The sequence below is a fragment of the Festucalex cinctus genome, chromosome 13, assembly GCF_051991245.1.
Source record: "Festucalex cinctus isolate MCC-2025b chromosome 13, RoL_Fcin_1.0, whole genome shotgun sequence".
NCBI classification, from domain to species: Eukaryota; Metazoa; Chordata; class Actinopteri; order Syngnathiformes; family Syngnathidae; genus Festucalex; species Festucalex cinctus.
Window position 1 is genome coordinate 12378397 of NC_135423.1, and position 20369 is coordinate 12398765.

General features: G+C 39.3%; 1 protein-coding gene across 7 annotated transcripts in view; it reads left to right on the forward strand.

Annotated features, from left to right (window-relative positions):
- grik4 (glutamate receptor, ionotropic, kainate 4) overlaps positions 1 to 20369 on the forward strand; it is a 301922-nt gene that overhangs the window by 258654 nt on the left and 22899 nt on the right. For 6 of the 7 annotated variants that reach the window (XR_013287896.1, XR_013287897.1, XM_077541047.1 and 3 more), the window contains 3 exons: positions 2086 to 2193; positions 12216 to 12419; positions 15904 to 16017. Coding sequence is in view for 5 of the 7 variants with exons in the window: in XM_077541047.1 (XP_077397173.1) it covers positions 2086 to 2193; positions 12216 to 12419; positions 15904 to 16017 (426 nt within the window). In the remaining 2 variants the exon portion in view is untranslated. Of the gene's footprint in view, positions 1 to 2085; positions 2194 to 12215; positions 12420 to 15903; positions 16018 to 18187; positions 18441 to 20369 lie in introns of those variants that run through there. The other variant, XM_077541050.1, reaches the window with a different exon arrangement.

The following is a 20369-nucleotide window of genomic DNA, read 5'->3' on the forward strand; positions in this document are numbered from 1 at the left end:
CAAGGAAATTAAAACTGTTGTACCCCGCACCACCTGTGTTGTCAGTTACTATTGTTTAGGGTTAAGGGTTGTCTTTTGATCTAATCTAGTGTTTGGGAAGATTTAATAATATCACAGTTTGCAGGAGTAATTTGCATGCTTCAAGGTCAAAGAATATAAATCACCAAAGTGGAAGAGAAAAAGCAGGATGAAAATAAAAATAATAATAATAATAATAATAATAAATGCAGAAAATTGCTGTCAGTTTGAAAATGAATAGAAGTGAAAGAATTGTGAGGCAGCTGTATTCACAACAATGCACGTAATTTAATTTTACAAATCCATCTTAAACTGACACCATTGGATGCGGCTTACATGTTTTGACAGTGGTAAAGCAAAAAAAATACAAAATTAAAATAAAATAAAATAAAAAGACTCCAGAATATTTTAGTGAGGATGCTGCCATTGTTCTTTTATTATAATTTATTATCCTCATTATAGCACCACAAAGGGAAATTACAACTCAAGGTCTGCTGCACATTTGTGTTGCAATCCACACACACAAACATCTTACACTCATGCAGGACAAAAATAAGAGTGAAAACGTCGACAGTAGCCAGGGAGCAGACGAGTGTCTTTCCAACAACTAGTTGCCATTTGTACATTTGTCCACAACGGGATGTGAACCGTGACCCTTTGGCAAAGTCCTTACAGCTGAGCCATTGCTTTATCAGAATGACACTTCATTTAAATGCATGGGAATTCAAAGTCATAAACCAAGCAAATAATAGTTTTGCATGAAAATACTTTTTTCCACACTGTAATTTCCTTTCTTAACATTTTTATCTGTATTTATTTAGTGAGGTACAATATTTGTCAGAAAAGTTGAAGGAAAGTCTTAAAAGATATATGTCAAATACAAACTATATATCGCAAGTTTTCCCTGTCAAAACTGTCCCTCTGGAGTCCAATGAATGAATGAATGAATCTTTGTCAATGTCCATGCACAAATACAGCACTTTTGACCATCATCTGGTTTCAACTGGAAAAAACGCTATGGTGATGTTATGTGATGTCAGGACCTATGTGATGTTAATCTTTAATCCTTTACTTAGTCACAACCAATCAGATTGATTCACTGTCTGTAGTAGCTGGTTGAGAAGTGTATGTCTTTGTCGGATTATTACCACTGTTCCTCTGTGCAACTCTTTGTTTGTCGTCTAGTCAAGTTTGTTCCACGCCTTTCGATGTGAAAAAATAGTTAAAATCTTATTTGTGTCTGCGCTTTGGGATCCAACCTTCAGCACATGACAGGTACAAAGATATCCACAAGACTGGTGTTAATTCATGTGGGGGAAATGTGACCATGTCACATTAGTGGTTGTTTTTTTTTCTGACTTGACACTTATGGGGTTTAGATTAGATCAGGGGATGTTGCTAATATTTGTCAACTGTGGGCTTGAGAAGCCTTTAGAGACACTGTTGTCTGTTTGCTTGTCCATACAGTACAAACAAACTTGACTTGACTAACAATGGGCCACAGGAGCCTTTTACTTTCTTGAAATAAAATTATTAGAAAAAAGAAAAGTTTCATCATTTCATTCATACACAGGTTACATTTATTTAATGGTTGTGAAAAATAGAGCATTCTTCAAACACATTGTAAGTTTCTGTTTGATATTTTCCAATGTATCATATCAATATTTTGTTCTTACTTTCTTGGATTAAAAAAAAAAAAGTTTCCTTGTGATGCAGAGTAGCAAATCCAGACTCATAAAATAAAGCGAACGAGGCTTTCTGCCACAGGAAATGCTGGTAATTGTTTTAATGAATGCATTATACGGCTGCTGATTGAACACATGCCTTGTTTGTTTCCTCTAGGAATCAAAAATATGTCTTTTTGCGCCTCCTTCTGCAATCACGCCAAGTTTCATAATTGCCTTTGGTCTCACAATTCTGCCATTTCTGTCATCGTTTGTGCGTCCTCCACCGTCTTGTGAAGGCCATAGTGTTCCTCCTTTTAAGACGATGGAAGCAAATGATTCCATTGGCCTTTTCCAGCCGCTGGACATAATGACTGATCGTGTGTTTATTGTGTGTGTGCAGATTGGGCTGTGGCACTCTGAAGATGGACTGTCCATGGAGAAGAAGCTCCCATCAATCAACGTGACGGAAAGCCTCTTCAACACGACTCTTACCATCACGACAATACTCGTAAGTGGCATCATGGTAACGCGTTAGCACAGCAGTGTGGCATTTTGCGGCTGGCGCAGAGAAATCAGAGCATTTCGCAGACCGAACTCTGAGATGAGAAGAAGCGATGGCGTGCAATCACTCTGCCCCGAGTGCCTCTGAGGCTCTATCACCGTGCATCAGCCACAGCTAATAATTCACCATGTCAGGGTTTCTCACCATCTGTCGTTAATACATATTGAGTGAGTGACACTTCACTGCCTTCACTCTGCTACCTGTTGCCATTTTTTAAAGTATCTCTTCGAGCTTCACACTGTACTAGCCTTCAACAATGGATTCATTCACAAAAGTGTAGCCATGATGTTTTGCTCAAATCCTCAACATATCAATGCCTCCTTTAGCCAAGACTTTCATGCCTCGCCGTTCATTTTCTGTCGCTCTTCGTTCTCATTGGCTACCGGGTCTCGACTCTTTGTGTCCAAAATGGGAAATAATTGTTGAACCAAGCCGGAAATACTTGCTTACAAAATTACATGAATAATTTCACCAAAATTTAACAGAACCATAAAGGTTTTTATTAGTGCTGTCAGGCGAATAATTTTTTTTTAAATCTAATTAATATTTTTTAAATTAATTAATCAAATTAATCAATTTTAATATCGTAGCTGCTAAAGGTCCCCAAATAAAGAATTTTAATTCTAGGACATTACAACATTGTTGTGCATGACTAATTAATTGAATACACCAAGAAGAGAAGATGAAATCCACAGATTTTATTGTTGATGTGTGCTTCATAAATGAAATTCAAAAGAAAAAAGTGTAAGCACAACAAACCAATTAGGCCATGCATTATTTAAAAAGATCTAAACTTCAATTTTGTTCAAAAATTCTTTCACAATAACAAGTGGAACGTATGTACTGCTTTGAGGACCCCTTTTTCTTTTATCGCTCAGTTCTCAAGACCCCAATATTTGATTTGGCAGAGGTATCTTTTGTTGAATTACATTGATAATTCTTTAATAAACAAAAATATATACAAGTTTCTTCCTGTCAACATCATTAAGCATATCATTTATACATGTATTTAAGGCAAGTTGTAAAATGTCTGAAGTCCTCTTGTTTAAACAAATTTACAAAATCATAAATCATGCTGTTTCTACTAAGTACTGTCGCAAATGTTCTTCAATTTTGATCCTGTAAACGCATAGGATGCCGAGTAATATGGCAGCCTTGAGGCTTCAAAAGTCTTGGCCTATCGGCTATCCAGTCATATATACAGATCAGCGGTTTACATGATGCGGAACGGCATCCGTACGGACGCCGCAAGGAAAATAAAAATAATTTGACATGACATGCTAACCACTCGTCCACTGTACTGTCCACACATTTCAATCAAAGACACAATTGAAATTGCATTGAAAACAGTATTTTCTAGGATGCTGGTCAGTTTGTTTTTGAAACAACTCGGACATCATAAAAATGCAAAAGCGAACATGTGTGCCCAATCTCATCTTTTTGACATTCTGAACGTCTCTGGCTGACTTGTACGTTTTCTGCCTTGGAGGCATATTTTAGCCCCAAACTGTGGTCAAATTGTGTGGTACACGTTCACACCCTGGCTGCATTCCTAATCACTCCAGCGCAACTTGGACCTCAGGAAGGAGTGAAATATTAATGCAGGTGGGGAAAAATGTGAAGAGCCGTGTTACTTTTGTGACTGTTGTCTTCACGATGACGTAATATGATACAACCTTACCTTTTTTCTTTTTTTCATTCTAGGCAAAGGGAGAACGGCTCTCTCCATGAGTCACGAAATATCGTTGTTTCTTAGGTAGCGGGCTAATTTAAAGTTTGAGAACGATGTAAGATGTTACTCTCCTGTCCCATGATGTGCATTTTGTGGCCAGTGGGAAATGGATCCATTCTGTCTAAATGACAGAAAGAGAACATAATTCCTTCATCGTTATTTTGATCCAGATTACCACCAACTTTCATGGGTTCTTTCTTGACATATCAACCAACCCTCCATGAGAAATCAGTTGTGTAGTTTCTCCGAAATCCCCCTGTAAGACTCTAAGGCAGGGGCGGCCAAGTTCGGTCCTCGAGAACCCCTATCCAGCCTGTTTTCCATGTTTCTTGCCACTAACACACCTGATTCATGATCAGGATTGTTATCAGGCTTCTGCAAAGCTTGCTGATTAGATTCAGCTGTGCTGAAGGATGGAGACATAGAAAACATGGCATTTGAATGATCTCTTTTTCTTTTTATCCCCTTTTATCTATTTAACTTTGAATTTAGATTGTCTTTTAACTTTGTTTTGGCCTTTTATTTTTTATTCATTTATTTATTTCATGTTGTAACTGTTTTGTTTTGGTGTTTAAATGTTTTTATTTGGTAATTAAATTTTTAGCTCCAGTGTTTACTCATGGGGGAGCCTCCACACTGGGAGGGATGGCTGTTCTCCTCCTGCGAGCGGGCAGTTGTCCCAGGGGCCGCCTTGGCCCCGGGGAGCTGTGGCTCACTTCAGTCTGTTTGGAGCGGGCCGCGGTCACTGTGGGCCGGCGGTCTCTGTGATGGCTTTCCTCCCTGTGGTGGTTGGCAGTCATCTCTCTCAGTGTGGATGATCTCCTCCTGGGTGCCTTTCCTCACAGGGTTCTTCTGTGCCCCGACATGTTGTGGTTTGCGTGTGTGTCTGTACGATCATGGGGATATGGGGGGGAGGTATAGCTTTTTCTTTTTATTGTATTATGGATGTTTTATTTGTTCAGCACTTTGAGTTGCATTTGAATGTATGAAAGGTGCTATATAAATAAAGTTTGATTTGGTTTGATTTGAAAACAGGCTGTAAAGGGAGGAGCTCTTGAGGACCGGACTTGGCCAGCCCTGCTCTAAAGCATTTTTAGTTCAAAATAACTTTTTAATCTCCAGGATCCCACGCCATAGCCTGGCCAATGGCAGAACCCAAGAGGTTTTTTTTTTATTTTTTTTGTTCCTCACTTTGGTCCCATTTTAAATCCCTCCTCACTGTTGGGTTTTACTACCCTTGTCTTAGCTAGCGCGATATAAGCGCTAGTTCCTCAAGTCCGGCGTCCAACTTGGCAAATTTCCTTTCATTTGTTGCAAGGACGGTGTGGGAGGCCAACAGCGAGGCATTGATACACTGACTAAGCTGGGCTTTATTAACTGACTGCTTTGTCGTTGAATTTAATGTTGATTATCCGGTGAAATAGTCCCATACACACAATTATTTCCGGGCGTCCGCTGGATCATAACGTGTACGTAGCTCTCACATCTGCACTCCCCTTGTAGATAGTGTAAAGTAGCAATTTTCTGAAAGTGGAGCCTGAGTGTCTGTAGCTATTATCTGCTGCAGTGTCACCAAAAAGAGGGGAAGAACACCAAAATATTTAGAGGTCTTATTGAGAATGATTCACACGGAACGTTCCATTTCACCCTGGAGGGGGGTTGTTAGAAGAAGGTGTAAGTAAACACATCTGAGAACAAATGAGATGGCTCACAACAGGAAGTGGGTGTGAAAGAATGAATTGGGTGAGCTCGGCGGCTCAATTTCATTTTGGAGATATCGAGTCCCTCGGCCAAACTTTGGAATCCACTGTTGGGCAATTTTCAGGGCCTATCACAGCTCATTCATCACGATATGATTGCTGTGTGGTTCTTATCTCGCTTGTGCGCAGCAGCTGAAGAATTTCTTACCTGCGAGACTGTTTGTGAGCTCTTGAATTAGCACCTCAACTAGTAATAGATGCCTGATCGTGCGCGTGCGAGAATACTTGATGCCATTCCGCAGCCGATACGCAACGGTTTTATTGCATGATTGCTGTCACAGTCACAGAATTGCCGATCGCTTCCCCGCAGGCCCACGGGGCACGTGTTTGTAATCATTGATCTCGTTTTTACACTGTAGTGAATTCGTTCATTACCTCAGTAACCACAGCCATGTGATGGAAAAAGCCAATTATTTGTGTCTGTGAGATAAAATTCTCTTTATATGTTGTGTTTTATTGTGCTTTATCGCTGTTCGGAAATGCAGTAGCTTGTCGAGCTGTAAAATAGGCAAACTTGTTTGTGTTTTGATATCTTTGGTTCCCTCTGGCTCCAATATCCAAGACAGCACTTATGTCACACGTGTGCTGTTGCTTGTGGGTCTTACTCACACAGAAACAGACAATGTAATGTTGATACAAGTGTGATGCAACTTGTGTGTTTTTCAAGATACGATACACCCAATTTTCTTCACTATGACTGACAAGCAAAAATTTGAGATATAAGTGCTATAAGGTGGTAGTCAACTCACTTCATAACAAGCAGCAGTTTGATAGAGTGAGAACAATTCATCAACAAAGTCCCTTCAAGCTGTTTAATGCCACTCCAAGTTGAAGTTAAACTAAACATGGAACAAGGAGAATTACACAATAACATAGAGTTGCCTTAAAGCTACTGGACGCAGAAAATTCAATTATGAATCGTTAATACCACCAGTTGATGAAAAATGAAACTGCACACACCCTTCTTCACGTCCACAATGCGCACATGACCACATTCTCAGGGGTGAGAAATTCTTAGGTGTTAATCTACTAATTATAAAAATTTTCAGTCATAAATGTAAATATATATTTTGCCAAATTATTACAAAGAGAAGGTTAAAGTCCGCTTAGCGCAATGCTAACCAAGAATACAAATTCCCATAGACGAGCTCACGAGTAGAATTTAATTGGCGATGTTGTAATTGTTCAAGCAGCAGATATTTGAAAACAAATACAACACAAAAATATACTCACATTCGCTGTGAAAAATGACAAAGTATTACTGCAGCTTACTGAGTGACAGCAGGAGTCACAATTAATTCATCGTAATGCGCAACTTGAATTATTTCTCTTTAAATATGTTATATACGTTTGGAAAGTACATTTTTAGAGTGCCAGTTCAGTTGTGTTAAAACACAATAAATATTTGTTTGTTTGCTTTTTTTTTGTTTGTTTGTTTGTTTTAAGGCTGTGGAATGGGTTAATGGCATTTCCATTCATTTCAATAGTGAAATACAATTTGAGATACAAGTGTTTTGAGTTCCGAGCGTGATCATGCATAAAATCTCAAGGCAATTAGTCCATAATAATTTCCTGTAATATATGTTTATTGTGACTGTATAACCGCACTGCATCACACTGAGAGATGTGACGTTACGAAACGTGAATGCCTTTCTGACATTGTATATTAAAAAAAAAGGAAGAATTGCCAATGCAGCACTTCTAGTGCATCTCATTTGAGTATGGCACATGTGCTGGTATTCTAATTTTCAGTCATCCAACACACTTATCAGTCCACCACCAGACTTGTCTCTGCCTGGGAATATGAGGCTACTTTAGAAGTCTGACTTTTGTTTTGTCTTTAAACTTCTGCTGATGCTTTACCCGTGTGCAAACTGCAAAAAGGCACATGCAGACGTGGATTGCAAGAAACATTTACTCAGTTGAGTCATTTTGGGGATAAACTGTACTTGTCATTTTTAAGATGGCATACGTTTTGTTGAATGCTATTTTATTTTTTTACTTTTTTTATTTTATTTTTTTTAATCTGCAAGTATGTTGTGCTAGTTCGCGTTAAAAAAAAAAGTCAACTGAAGATTTTGGCTATATTTGGCTTACCTATTGTTATTATTAGAATTTACAAATTCTGTTCATCTGCTTCTAAATGTTTGTTTGGCAGAACATCTATCATAAAATTGCAATTTTCTTTTAATTTTTAGTACAAACATTTCTTTTTCACAAAATATCTTAATAAATTAATAAATAAAATATAAATAAATTGAACAATGTCATTCATTAGACTATTGGTTGTCACAATTTTCCACGACTTCTATTTAAAATTCAATTTGTTATTAAACAAATATATAAAGTAATAATTGATTACAATGACATGCTGGTGCAATTGTGTACTGCATACTGCATATAATATTCAGATGAGGTGGTAAAACATTGATATTATGTCACCACAGCGATCTGAGGGAAACCACGACTGCAATGTGGACCACAATAATGATGCATTTGATAGCCTTGCTTCGTCTTTGCTAGCAATTTTACCTCTCAAGTCGAATGTACTCTAAGATCATACAATTTGGAATTGATCTGAATTTGAGAGTAATAAAACCTTAGAAGTCACACAAAACTTGCATGACATCACATTCGATATCAGAACTGCGTTTCAGGCCACAAAGAGTTAACTAAACAATTTTGCTACTTTTATGTTTTTGGGTTTTGTTTTTGTTGATATTAATTTCAAAAGAAGGGCTTGGGATTAAAGAAAGGTAATTGTAATAATAAAGATATTAATAACTGTTTTGTGATGGCCCCAGTTTGACCATTGAACTGATTATTTTTCTTTCCATTACTTCCTTTGTTTAAGAAAAAGGGTCTAAATCCAAACAAATTGGAAATCGACCAGCATCTCGGAACAGATTGTTTCACCTAAGACTTTTAAAAGTGCTTGGAGATTTGACTTCAGAGCGTATTAGAATCAAAGTGATTGTGTCTGAGGTCTTTAAGGGAAAAAACATCCTTTGGATGAGAAGGAGATTGCAAAAGGTGGTGGGAAAAAAAACAGGCATGATAGCAGTCAGGCCAACACGTCAACACGTTTATTGATTCCTGTTCCTGCCAGCTTTAATGTTATGTCTCCGTTGATCGGCGCAGGGATGTGGATTTAAGAGAATATATACACAAAAGCTTCATCGTCACAAATGATGCTGTTCTTTTGGGCAGGCATTAATCAACATGAGGCGTGAAAGGTAAATCATGTTTTGCCGCATAATTACATGTTGGAGGATACAAACATATATCATCCAAGCAGAGTAGGAAATGAATTGCTGTGAAGTGACAGCTTGACGCTCAGCAACCCTTAATTTGATGTTGCAAGCAAGCATTCTGTTTATTTTGTATTTATTTTTTTATTTCCCATTGGAAGCTACCATTTATTTTGTATTGCGCATGCTGCATTCAGTAGATAGGAACATGGAGGCCATTGTTAATAATGGCAGGATACATTTTAACAATGTATTGTCTTTAATGTCTTGCATATAAATCAGAGGGCTTAACAAAATAGGGGCGCATAACCGAACATCCGTATGGTAATTACACCTGCATTAATAAATATATTTGAATTTTCTTTGCAGTATAACTGCTACCTTATTAAACATTATCACAGCATTAAGTTGAGGCAAAGTTGCATAAGCCTTCGCACACTTTTTTTTTTATGTGAAAAGAAATGATTAAAACACAAGGTGGATGAGGTCTAGTAAAATTATTATGAAGTGGTGATAGCAGCAGTGTTTATTTTAGCGAAGGGATGTGTCAATCATTGTGATGTGATGTTTGGCTTTGGGTGACCAGAGTAACTTGGAATAGGGTTGCTATAAGGGCGGGTAAAATCATTATAAGCTTTTTTAACAAAGTTTCAAATGTGAGTAAGCCCGCACATTGGCCAGCCAGTCAGCATCGTAATCAGCATCAAAAGTGTTCCCTTTTATATTTGATTCCATCACGTTCCATTTTGTTTGATCATTTGCAAGTGCAGTTACACTTCAGAATGTGAGCACATGCAACGTCTGTGTAAAATTCTCTGATTTATATTTTCATCCATTTTAATGAAAGAAGACTGGCTAAAACTTCACTACCTTTTCATTTTACATTTAAGTCAGCATAATTCATAGTTTAGTTCAGCAAAATTAATTCTTTAGCGTCTGCTTAAAACATTAGGATTATCATCCAAGGTTGTCAGCACTTTTTATTTATTAAATAGTATGTAATTGTATTCATATTATACTTAAATTCTCCTGGATTTAGGGTATGCTGCATTTTAGATAATTCCATGTATGGTTATAAAGAGGAGTAAATGCATTGTATTAAGAGGAAAAAGAGTCTTTATGTAACATAAGGGTATTATTAGTGCTGTAGTATCGACCAATAGCTATGCAAATGATGGGGAGAGTCATCAAGCAAATAAAGTGACCAGTAGTGTGGTAATGAAATGCATTAACATGCAGATTCTGGACTGTGTGTAATGAAAAATAAATATGTCTATTTGCAGTGATGGTGATTGTATGCAACCCCTTGCTCAAATTACACCAAACGCACTGCGATCACACATTATGAACTCTTCCATCCGCACTCCACAGGTACAATCAAAGGGTTGTTGCCACGATGACAGCATGAGGTAGCTTTCTGGGCAGCATACGCTCAAGAGATTCACAATTTGTGTGTACAGTAATTATCAATTTTACAGGGCTTTTACTTTGAATCAAATCAGCAGAGCCCACTGGTGACAAAGCAAATGTACTTAACTCAGCAAATCAGCTTCAGCTTTGGAACAACAGTGCTTGCAAAATTAAACCAAATCAGAGCATTGTGAGATTGTTGAAAATGCCTTGAACAAATTCTGGCTGTGTTGAGTAGTTGATGTCATTTAAAAAATTAATAACCTCCAGTAGAGAAGAATAGTCGCTATAAAAACTGGGCATCATCAGTGGAAGAATCATTTTGTTGCCGTCTTCCAAGACAATTTTTTGCTGGATTCATGAGCTGTGAAATGGCAAAACAAAGTGGTACACAATTGACATTCATTTAAATCAGGGGTGGCGAGATCCGGTCCTCAAGGGCCACAGTCCTGCAGGTTTTGGATATTGCTCTCCTTCAAAACAGCTGATTTATGATCAGCTCATCAGCAAGCTCTGCAGAAGCCTGATAACGAGCCTGTTAATTGGAATCAGCTGCACTTCGAGTAGGGAAATCTATAAAACCTGCAGGACACTGGCCCTCGAGGACCGCAGTTTGCCACCTCTGATTTAAATGTACCAGTGCCAAAGTGCACCGGTTTGACATTTGGATTGTTTGAAAAACAGTCCTTGGCCCAAAACCATCAACTACATAAAACAAAACTGACTACATTTACACAAAGTCACAAGAACGCTTTCAAAACTAAATGGAATTATTCAGGTTTTGAAAGGCCATGTTAATGTGCAAAACCACAAATAAGACCCCTAGGTTACCCTTCTTCTAACCCGGATACTTGGTATACTATATAAACATGTATCGGGGTACCTCCATTGAACCGAACATTGGTTTGTGATCTGCGCATGCATTTTCACGTTATTTTCTGTCTCTATGGTAAAAATGCAACACCATGTATACTGTATAATATACACACAAATGTTTCAGAAACCAGAATTTTAAATGTTAGTTATTTTATTCTGCTCTGTTTTGAAATGCAAGTAATATGTTGATTTGGGAATATATGTCATAACATTACCATCTCAAGTCGACCTTTCCCATAGAATGGAACTGCCATTAATCCCATCCAGCACCCCAAAAATGACCCAGATTTGTGTTTCGCAATAATATATGAAATAAAATAAATTTTGAAATAAAATAAAAATATTTTTCCCTTATTTATTTATTTATGTTTTAACTTAACTCATTCACTCCCAGGCGTTTTCACTGTTTTATTGTTTTTTGACTGATTTTGCAATGCCTACAGGATATTGTGTTCTATTGCTATAAAAACATGGAACCTACCAAAAGAAAGATTAGTCTCTTCATCAAGAAAAAAAATGTATATTTTTATCTGTTTCTGTTTTGCAGCAATTAACATTAGAGAATATAGCTATGTTTCATCATTATTCACAAACCTGTTGACAACATGGCTCGTGCTGCTCTCTTATACTCTGTTGCCAACTGCTGGCCGTTTTTTGTAATAACTACCATTACTTTAAGCGACCTTTTCAGGTCTGAAGCTACATCAAAGCCTTCTGTATGCTCTAGCATAAAAAACAAAAACAAAATAAAACAAAAAAACGTATAAACACGTTTTTGGGAGTGAATGAGTTCATCTTCACTGCTTTTTTCCCAGTGATTAATACAGTAATGTAGAAAATCTTGCCACAACTGCTTCAATTTTTCGGCACATTTGAACAAAAGCATTTGATTAACCAAAAAAAAAAAAGTGTTTATAATTCCAACATTATGTAATCCAGGAGAATCCATATGTGATGCTGCGGCCGGACCACCAAGATCTGGAGGGAAATGAGCGCTACGAAGGCTTCTGTGTGGACATGCTGAAGGAGCTGGCAGCCATACTCAAGTTCAAGTACCGTATCCGACTGGTGGGGGATGGACTGTATGGTGTCCCTGGAGCCAATGGAACTTGGAGCGGTATGGTGGGCGAGCTCATTTCAAGGGTATGTAAATACGCATAAGTCCCTTGAAGTTAAATGAACATGTTTATCTCATCAAATATACACGGAGTAACCTCATATGTGAGGTGTATTCTCAGTGGACTTGTGCAGCCTGTTGGAATTAAACAAGCCATTTAGAGGCATTCAAGTTGAGTTAGGGGAGCAAAAAGTATGAGAAAGGGAGAGGACAAACTTAACTTAGAGGTGGTGAGATGGAGAAGATCCTCGGCTCATTTGTCGTAATACAAATGGAAGTCATTATGTATGCAAAGAAGTACACCCTGTTCTTATTTTTACCAGCGTCACTGCAAGGTTCACCTTCAGAGGAACTATAGTTAAGGTTGACTGTACTGCTTTCTACAAAGTAGTATAGAGTGGAGCCTCGGGTTACGAACTCTTTGTAACAACATCTGGCAACCTTGAATGAACCCTGATGAGAAATCTAAGTAAATATAATGCAATATGGAATTTCAATTTGTTCTGTGAACCTGTTCTTAAAACAAAATGTGGTCAAACTTAACATATTTTCCACACTATAAGGCGCACCTAAAAGCCTTCAATTTTTTCAAAAACTGATCATGCGCCTTATAATCCAGTATGCCTTATATATGGATCAATATTGAGCCGCAACAGGTCTCGCTGTCAAGACGCTATTGGTGACCCTGCACGATCGGTGACGCGCATGCGCAGAAGATCCCGCCATCTTGGATCGCTAGCTAATACTAATAGAAAATAATAAAACGGCTGTTTATTCATTTTGGGAGTGAATGGAGTTGTCAGAAAGCTGGTTTGTAACCTATTAATAAAGTTTGACTGACCTATCTGTTTTGTTGACATTCCCTTTAGCGCAGCACCATCTAATGGATGCATAACGTAACCCCAGCCTCTACTGTAGCGCCTTATGTATGAAAAAAGTTTGAAAATATGTCATTCATTGAAGGTGCGCCTTATAATGCGATGCGCCTTATAAGGCGGAAAATACGGTAGTTGAGCAAATGGAAATGTAATGAATCTCTTCCAGCCGCAGAACAAGAACCTTATATTGAACATTGTATGGTTAAAAATTACATGTTATGCAATATACACGAAATAGGTGAAAAAGCTCTAAGATGAGATGTTTCAGGTGTGTCCAAGCAAGAGGAACCGAGGACATACTAGAGCGACTATGCCCTACCTGACGTGCTAAGGCCTCGGTGTCCCGCTGGTGGAACAGTGGAACAAGGGGAAGGGTTCCTGTGGAACAAAGGGGGGAGGAGTCTCAAAGATTCAAGTGACCCTACAACCCAAATAACCAGAATAAATTTGGGTGAGAATCTGATAGACCAATAAAACAGATTCTTGCTCTATGAGGCATAATTGTGAGGGGCTGACAAAATGTCGGAATAGTGAGATTTATCACAGGTTAAAGGTCATTTGGAGAGATTTTTTTTTCCCACAGTGGAATGAAACAATTTGCTTTGTTTAGTTGAAGGCATACAAAAGGATAAAAAGTGTAAAAAAAAAAATAGAGCAACAAACAGTATTTGCCAACTCAGTGGACAGCAGTGACAGAAGACATCCCGGGGTGTGCGCCGATCACACAGACCAATTTTCACTGCAGAGCTTTGACAGCTGTCACACACCTAAGATAACAATTACACATGTCCGGGGCAGTCCAACCGGGTGCACTTTCACTGCACCCTAACATTTTTGTCTCAAGCCTTTTTACTGCGTTACTAAACTGTAATAGGAAGCCGAACCGCAGACCTTTTTTTTTTTTTTTTTTCAGTTACCAACACTAGAAGGCATAACAGCAGGCATGCACAGAAATCCAGTTATCAATATTAATATTCTATTGTCACATAAATAATTCAGCCGCTGTTACGACTGCGTGTTCATCTCGCAAAGGATCTGCCTTTGTAGAAATTGCCTCGACGGTTGCTCCCCGCGTGTGGCTTCCTTCCGGCACTGGGTGCAGCCGATCAGACTTTCAAACGACTGCGAGTTAAAAAAAAAAAAAAAAGAACAAAAAGAAAGAAAAGATGAGGATGAGGTTTGCTACCGCTGATGATGAAGGGCGAAAGCCTGCAGGCGTGTCGGGCAGCAGGATACATGAGGCCACCGTGCACAATGTGCTTGTGTGTGTGCAGACTGAACGCAAAAATGAAAATGAGGTTTGTACAGTACCTTGCCAACCTAACCCATAATCCAAACATATATAGAAGTTGGGAGATTGTTGTTGTATTAAACAGCCAGTACAGTAACGTGCCAGAATTCCTCCAGTTAGTGTAGTTTCTCGATAACCTATTATTGTTTTTTTTTTTTCAGTTTCTATCCATCTCAGGGGGCAGCCATTTTGCCACTTGCTGTCGACTGAAGATGACATCGCAGTTGTGCAGAGCCAATCACAGCTCACCTGTTTTCTGAAGCTGAGCTGTGATTGGTTGTTGCCTGAGAACTGAGCAACTGTGATGTCATTTTCACTCGACAGCAAGTGGAAAAATGGCTGAGATGGATAAAAACGGCTGGATTTTGCTTCATAACTCATATTCCACAAAAGTAATATTAATCGGAATGTCATGTTTCAACTAGTGAGGTCACATATAACATTATTGCCAAGAAAAGTTTAAGGTTGACGTCCTCTTTAAATGATGGCTGTTTTGTGTTGACTCCCATTTAACATTGTTTTAAATGTGATTGGTTGATTCTGAGCAAAGCCACATCCCCAGTTATGAGAGTCTTCTGAACTGGGTCATGTAAACTTTCTATATCCGCTCCAGGTGAGAAGTATTAGTGTAGTGCAGTAATTGAGGCAAAGACTGAACAGAAGGTGAGGGTTCAAAGGCCAGTCTTTTAAATGTGATCTAAAGGTTTGATTAATTATGGAACAAATCTAACAAAGAACAGCAGGTCATGCATTTGCAGCGGCATCTGCAGCGATGCGGTGTTGTTGGCCCCCCCTTCCTATTCAGTCTCCCGCCCATTCTTCACAATCTCCTTCATTCTCCCGCAGCGGCCGAAGTGCTGCTCCTTCCACTTTGTGTCCCTCGGGGAGATGAAGACTCCCTCGCAGTTACATTTTACTGCCTTGTTTTCTTGTTGCCCGTTTTGTTGCCATGTTTTATCAGCCACTGTTTCGACCACTTATTTGGGAGGCTATATAAATGTGTTTTCCAAACTTTTCGGACGAAGTTAAGTGGGTTTTCAGACCAAGGCTACATATACGTGATTGGGTACACCTGCACGATCTAATGAGAGATAATACAAAAGATACATCACTAGGATTGCATGGACAACACAAACTATCAACAAGGCAATTCTAATTTGGATTAATGCAAAACTGAAGACCTCCATTCTGTAGAAGCCAACCCCATACAACGCTACCAAATGTGTAGTTTCTTTTGTAAGACTTTGTAGTCTCTGGAAGGACAGTAACATCGGCACAACTTTGTTTTGGAGGTCTTTGACTCCGCGCATGACATGAAACTATTCACTGTCTGTGTTTCAGAAAGCTGACCTGGCAGTCGCTGGCCTCACCATCACGGCGGAACGTGAGAAGGTCATTGACTTCTCCAAACCCTTCATGACCCTCGGCATTAGCATCATGTACCGCGTCCACCTGGTGAGTTACAGTCCAGCCGATTGAAGGGCATTGCAGGCGACCAGACAATCGTGTTGTTTTGTATCTCTCAACGCACTTGCATGACCCCTTAATCAGTTTTGCCTCACTGTTTGGACTATTTAGTCGTTTCTTTCTCTCCTTCGCTCCGGGGTCATAATCGCTGCATTTCCACCAACCAGTTCAGATCCATTCAGTTTGTCACTGCACATTTTGACACGATCTGGGATGACCCTATCAATGGGCCCCCTCAATGACCCCGTGACCATGAAGACGGACAAAAGCTGCAGCAGTCCTTCAGTGCCAATCGTCAGGGTGCCCCAGCCATCGAATCTGATTGGAGAACCGTCAAGATCGATTTTTATTTTGATCAATCACACGCAGGCCTCTCCAAAGAGATCCTCTTAGAGTTAAATGATTCGATTCCTGGAGAGTTTCACTCCCTAGCAGAGGCTTCTTTTGGCCTTGTAAATGACCCTGGAACTGAGTTGAGGCAATTGTTCTTGCGATAGTCTGCAAAGGTTCCTGGGGAGAGAAGACCCTGCTTCTCCGCCATTGCTTTTGTTGTCATCACGTATCGTTCAACCGTGGTTTACCCAAAATACTATGGAGGTGGTACTATTTTCTGTAGAACTAGCAACCGATACAAATAGCTCTGAATGGTACTGGTTATCCAAACTATTGGTAAGATTTGTATGCCTTCCATTCCATTAGTTGTATGATAGTGGATTTTCTGTCGACCAGGCAATAATGTCTACTTTTAAAAAGTATTGTTACACTGAGTAAGTCTACATACCATCAAAATTCAGATTTCTGAAAGATTCAGGAAAAAAAAAAAACTTATTTGCGCGAGTAGACAGAGTTACTACCATAAACATAGTAATGTGATTGATTGACGTCAGATTGACGTCATTTCCACTTCATATTTTCAACCATGTATAGGACATTTGTTAAATGTCACTCACCACGCTAATAAAGTAGGCTAGTGCTGTCAATATGGAATACTTTTAGAATTGATTAATCTCCTAATTAGATTCATTTTAATTTTGCATTAAAGTGTTTTACACTATCATTTCCCCCCCTGATTATTTTTAATTAACCAGTGATTGGTGTTTATTTCATAATTTGTATTTGCATAATGTTGTTTTTAAAAAAGGGGGATTGATGTTGTACTATGTTACCGGTTTGGTCGTTGTTTTCCAAAGTAAAAAACAGACGTTTGCAAATGTCTTATTTTGATTAAACACAGAAGATAATCAAACTTTTTTTCATGAAGGACTAAAGAAATCAGTGAACAATTATTGTTGATATGCTGATATCAGAGGATTTTGACCATTTTAAATTAAAAATAGCTCCAAACTATTACTCGATTATTAGTTGTTGATTAATTTGATAATCGCTGAATCGATTAATTTTTTACAGCTCTCAAGTAGTTGGTTTCCACCTTGTTCCAAAAGTGTGTTACTGTGCTGCGTTCAAAATTGTCCATGTTTGTTTATCTCTGCTTGCGTATTTCCGGTGGGTGCAATATCTTGCGTATACAAATACTTCCTGTACGCAAAAGACGAAAATGCGCAGGCATACACAAAGCACGAACCAATGGTCCTTTCAAACAAGGTATTCCGATCATGTTTATAGGACCAAGTATTTATTTCTATATATTTGGGTTTTTAAAAATGCGAATAAGAGCGTACTTGTTTATTGGATGTTTACATCAGCTTTCGATACTGTTATTGATTGCATGTGTAAACATAGTCACTGAGGGAAGGATGCTAAAAAGACATTCATAGCATGTATCCCTCTACAAAGTCTGGCAATACAGCCATACATAATGTATAAATTGTCCAGCGTGGTGCAAACAGGGCGAGTGTCTCTTGCCTCTACCCTGCGCCCTCTTTAACCTCTCGTATCCAGAGAGCAAACCCAAGCTAGAAACCTTGAAACAACTTAAATGCAGCAGGATGCGAGCCAATGTTTGCAGAATCAGAAGCCCATTAATCAAGGCCGCCCTCCTCTAACACCCAAGGTGACCCAAGGAGCGCTTAGCATAGCACCAATTGTAGCCTGAACTGTCTTTTGTCATCCTTCCAGAGCATTTATTCCCATTCTCTTTTGCTGTCTTGTTTCCCATTCTTGTAAACCTGCCCCCTCTTTTGTGCATCCCTGTGGTCAGCGCACAGTACTAATAGGTGGAGCAGCGAGGCACTCACTTGTGCAGTTGGGGAGAATCAATCGATGGGCCCAGCAGGTGCAGTTTTAAAAGGCTGTGGCGCCTCTGAAGTAGCATCTGACAGCTTGAAGCGACAGGGGGCTGACATCCCACAGGGTTCACACAACACACACACACAATGCCAGGTTGAACTGGCACGGACGTGACCCAGTTGACGCACTGTTCTTCAGTAAGTGGTCGTTACGAGACAAATGGTGAGGACAATTTACTATCAAACGAACCACCGATGAGTCAAGGGTTTGAAAATAAATGGTGAAAGGTGAAGGTTCCTTATTTCATTTCATATCGCTTTCTTGTTGGCATTTCTCACATCTGACGTAGTTCATCTCTTTCTGGGCTGTAGTTGTAATTCACCACAGATGTGGCACACATCGATTTCTTCGATGGGGTGTGCGGTTTGTTTCAAACTTTGAATGCAATTTTCACTCAGATCAATGATTGCTAGATTAAGTTGGGTATTTATTTCCCCAAGATAATTGGCCATTTGATCGCATTATCTGTACATCTCTCATATTTCCATTATATGTAAAGATTTTGTAACCCTTTGAAATCGTGCAATTCACAGTTTGACAAAGTTTACGCGTGAAGTACATAAATACAGCTCTAAGGTGGTACATGGGTTTGGGTCATTTGACTTTGTTTGACAATGCAGATAATAATCAAATCATCGTTATTTTTTTGGTTTAAAAATGCTATTTTAAAAATTGTATCGTTTGCATATTGCGATAGCACCTACCTAAGCGATTGAGCTGGAAGAGGTGGTGACCAGGATGTGGAGGGTCTGAGAGACTTTTTCCTGCCCTTATCTTGGTTCTTGCACCGCAAGAACCCAAGAGTGGGTATGGGGGCGCCATTTTTTTTTCCAGCAGTCCTAACTGTATGTTGCAATCGGCTTTTGTCCTTTTTTGTGGCGGCACCACACAGGACTGATTCTATGACAATGATGCATTTACTGTCATGGTTCTATGATGGTAACATTCCAATCATTTTCATTTCGATTATATCTTGTTTGGAAAAAATTCTCTAGAGGTCAACTATCATCCTGAAACTGTTGACCTTGAAGTTTCCACTGTTGACATGTTTTTATTTCAACAGACACCAACAAAAATCATGTTGTGGTTTGTGTAGATCAGCAGACAGTTCATGCGTGTGCCGCTGTTGGCCTCAGTCGGTCGTCTTGGTTATGAGCAGTGACACCGTGTAACCTTGAGCTACTGGCAGCCTGGTCTCATAGAAACGTTCACTCCTGTCACCTTGGTCATCTGCGCTACAAAACCGAGTGAGGTAAAGGAGTCCTTAAGAAAAGTCGGTACACTCTTTCCTTCAAGCGGAGGACTCCAAGTAGTCGCTAGTAGTTGGCGTGTTGCATAATTAAACAAAGAGGTTGATTGGGGCTGAAAAGGAGATGTGTCAATTTCAGAAGTGGGCCTGAAGGCATACAAAGCTTTATCGACTCGCATGACGTGACGGTGCAAATGCAGTACGACGGTATATATTAGCCACGCATACATCTAATACAGTGGTTCTTAACCTTGTTAAAGGTACTTAACCCCACCAGTTTCCTATGCGCATTCACAGAACACTAACAAAGCAAAAAAAAACAAAAAAAAAACTGGTGGACAAAATGAACACGGAGAGTAGCCTTTTTATCAAGTCTGGCTCTCTTCACCTTGAAATGAGAAAGCGTTGTGTTCTTGGATTCCCCATCTCATCTCCATGCAGAATAGGGAAGTGGTCTTTTGAGTTTTTCTAATAGCTAATTGTGATTTCATAGAATTGCTCAACTTGCCATTGCAAATCATGCAGTTACAACACTGACTCCCATCACTCAACTCTTTATTTATAGAGCACTTTAAAACACCAGATACAATGAAAACAGCGGAGGGCTCAGAATTGAGCCCTGTGGAACACCATATTCGTCCTCACTCTTGTTAAGAATGCACACGCACTCAGACATATGGCAGCTACCGTTGCTTTAATTTGTGATCTGTGAGCCGGATTGAGGCAGCTCACGCGCCACATGTTGGCCACCCCTGCTCGAGACCATTTGAAAGCCGTGCGCTATCGTGTTGCGTGTGTATAGGAGAGCTCAAGAGGCGGTGAGATTATGTCGCGAGTGACCTTG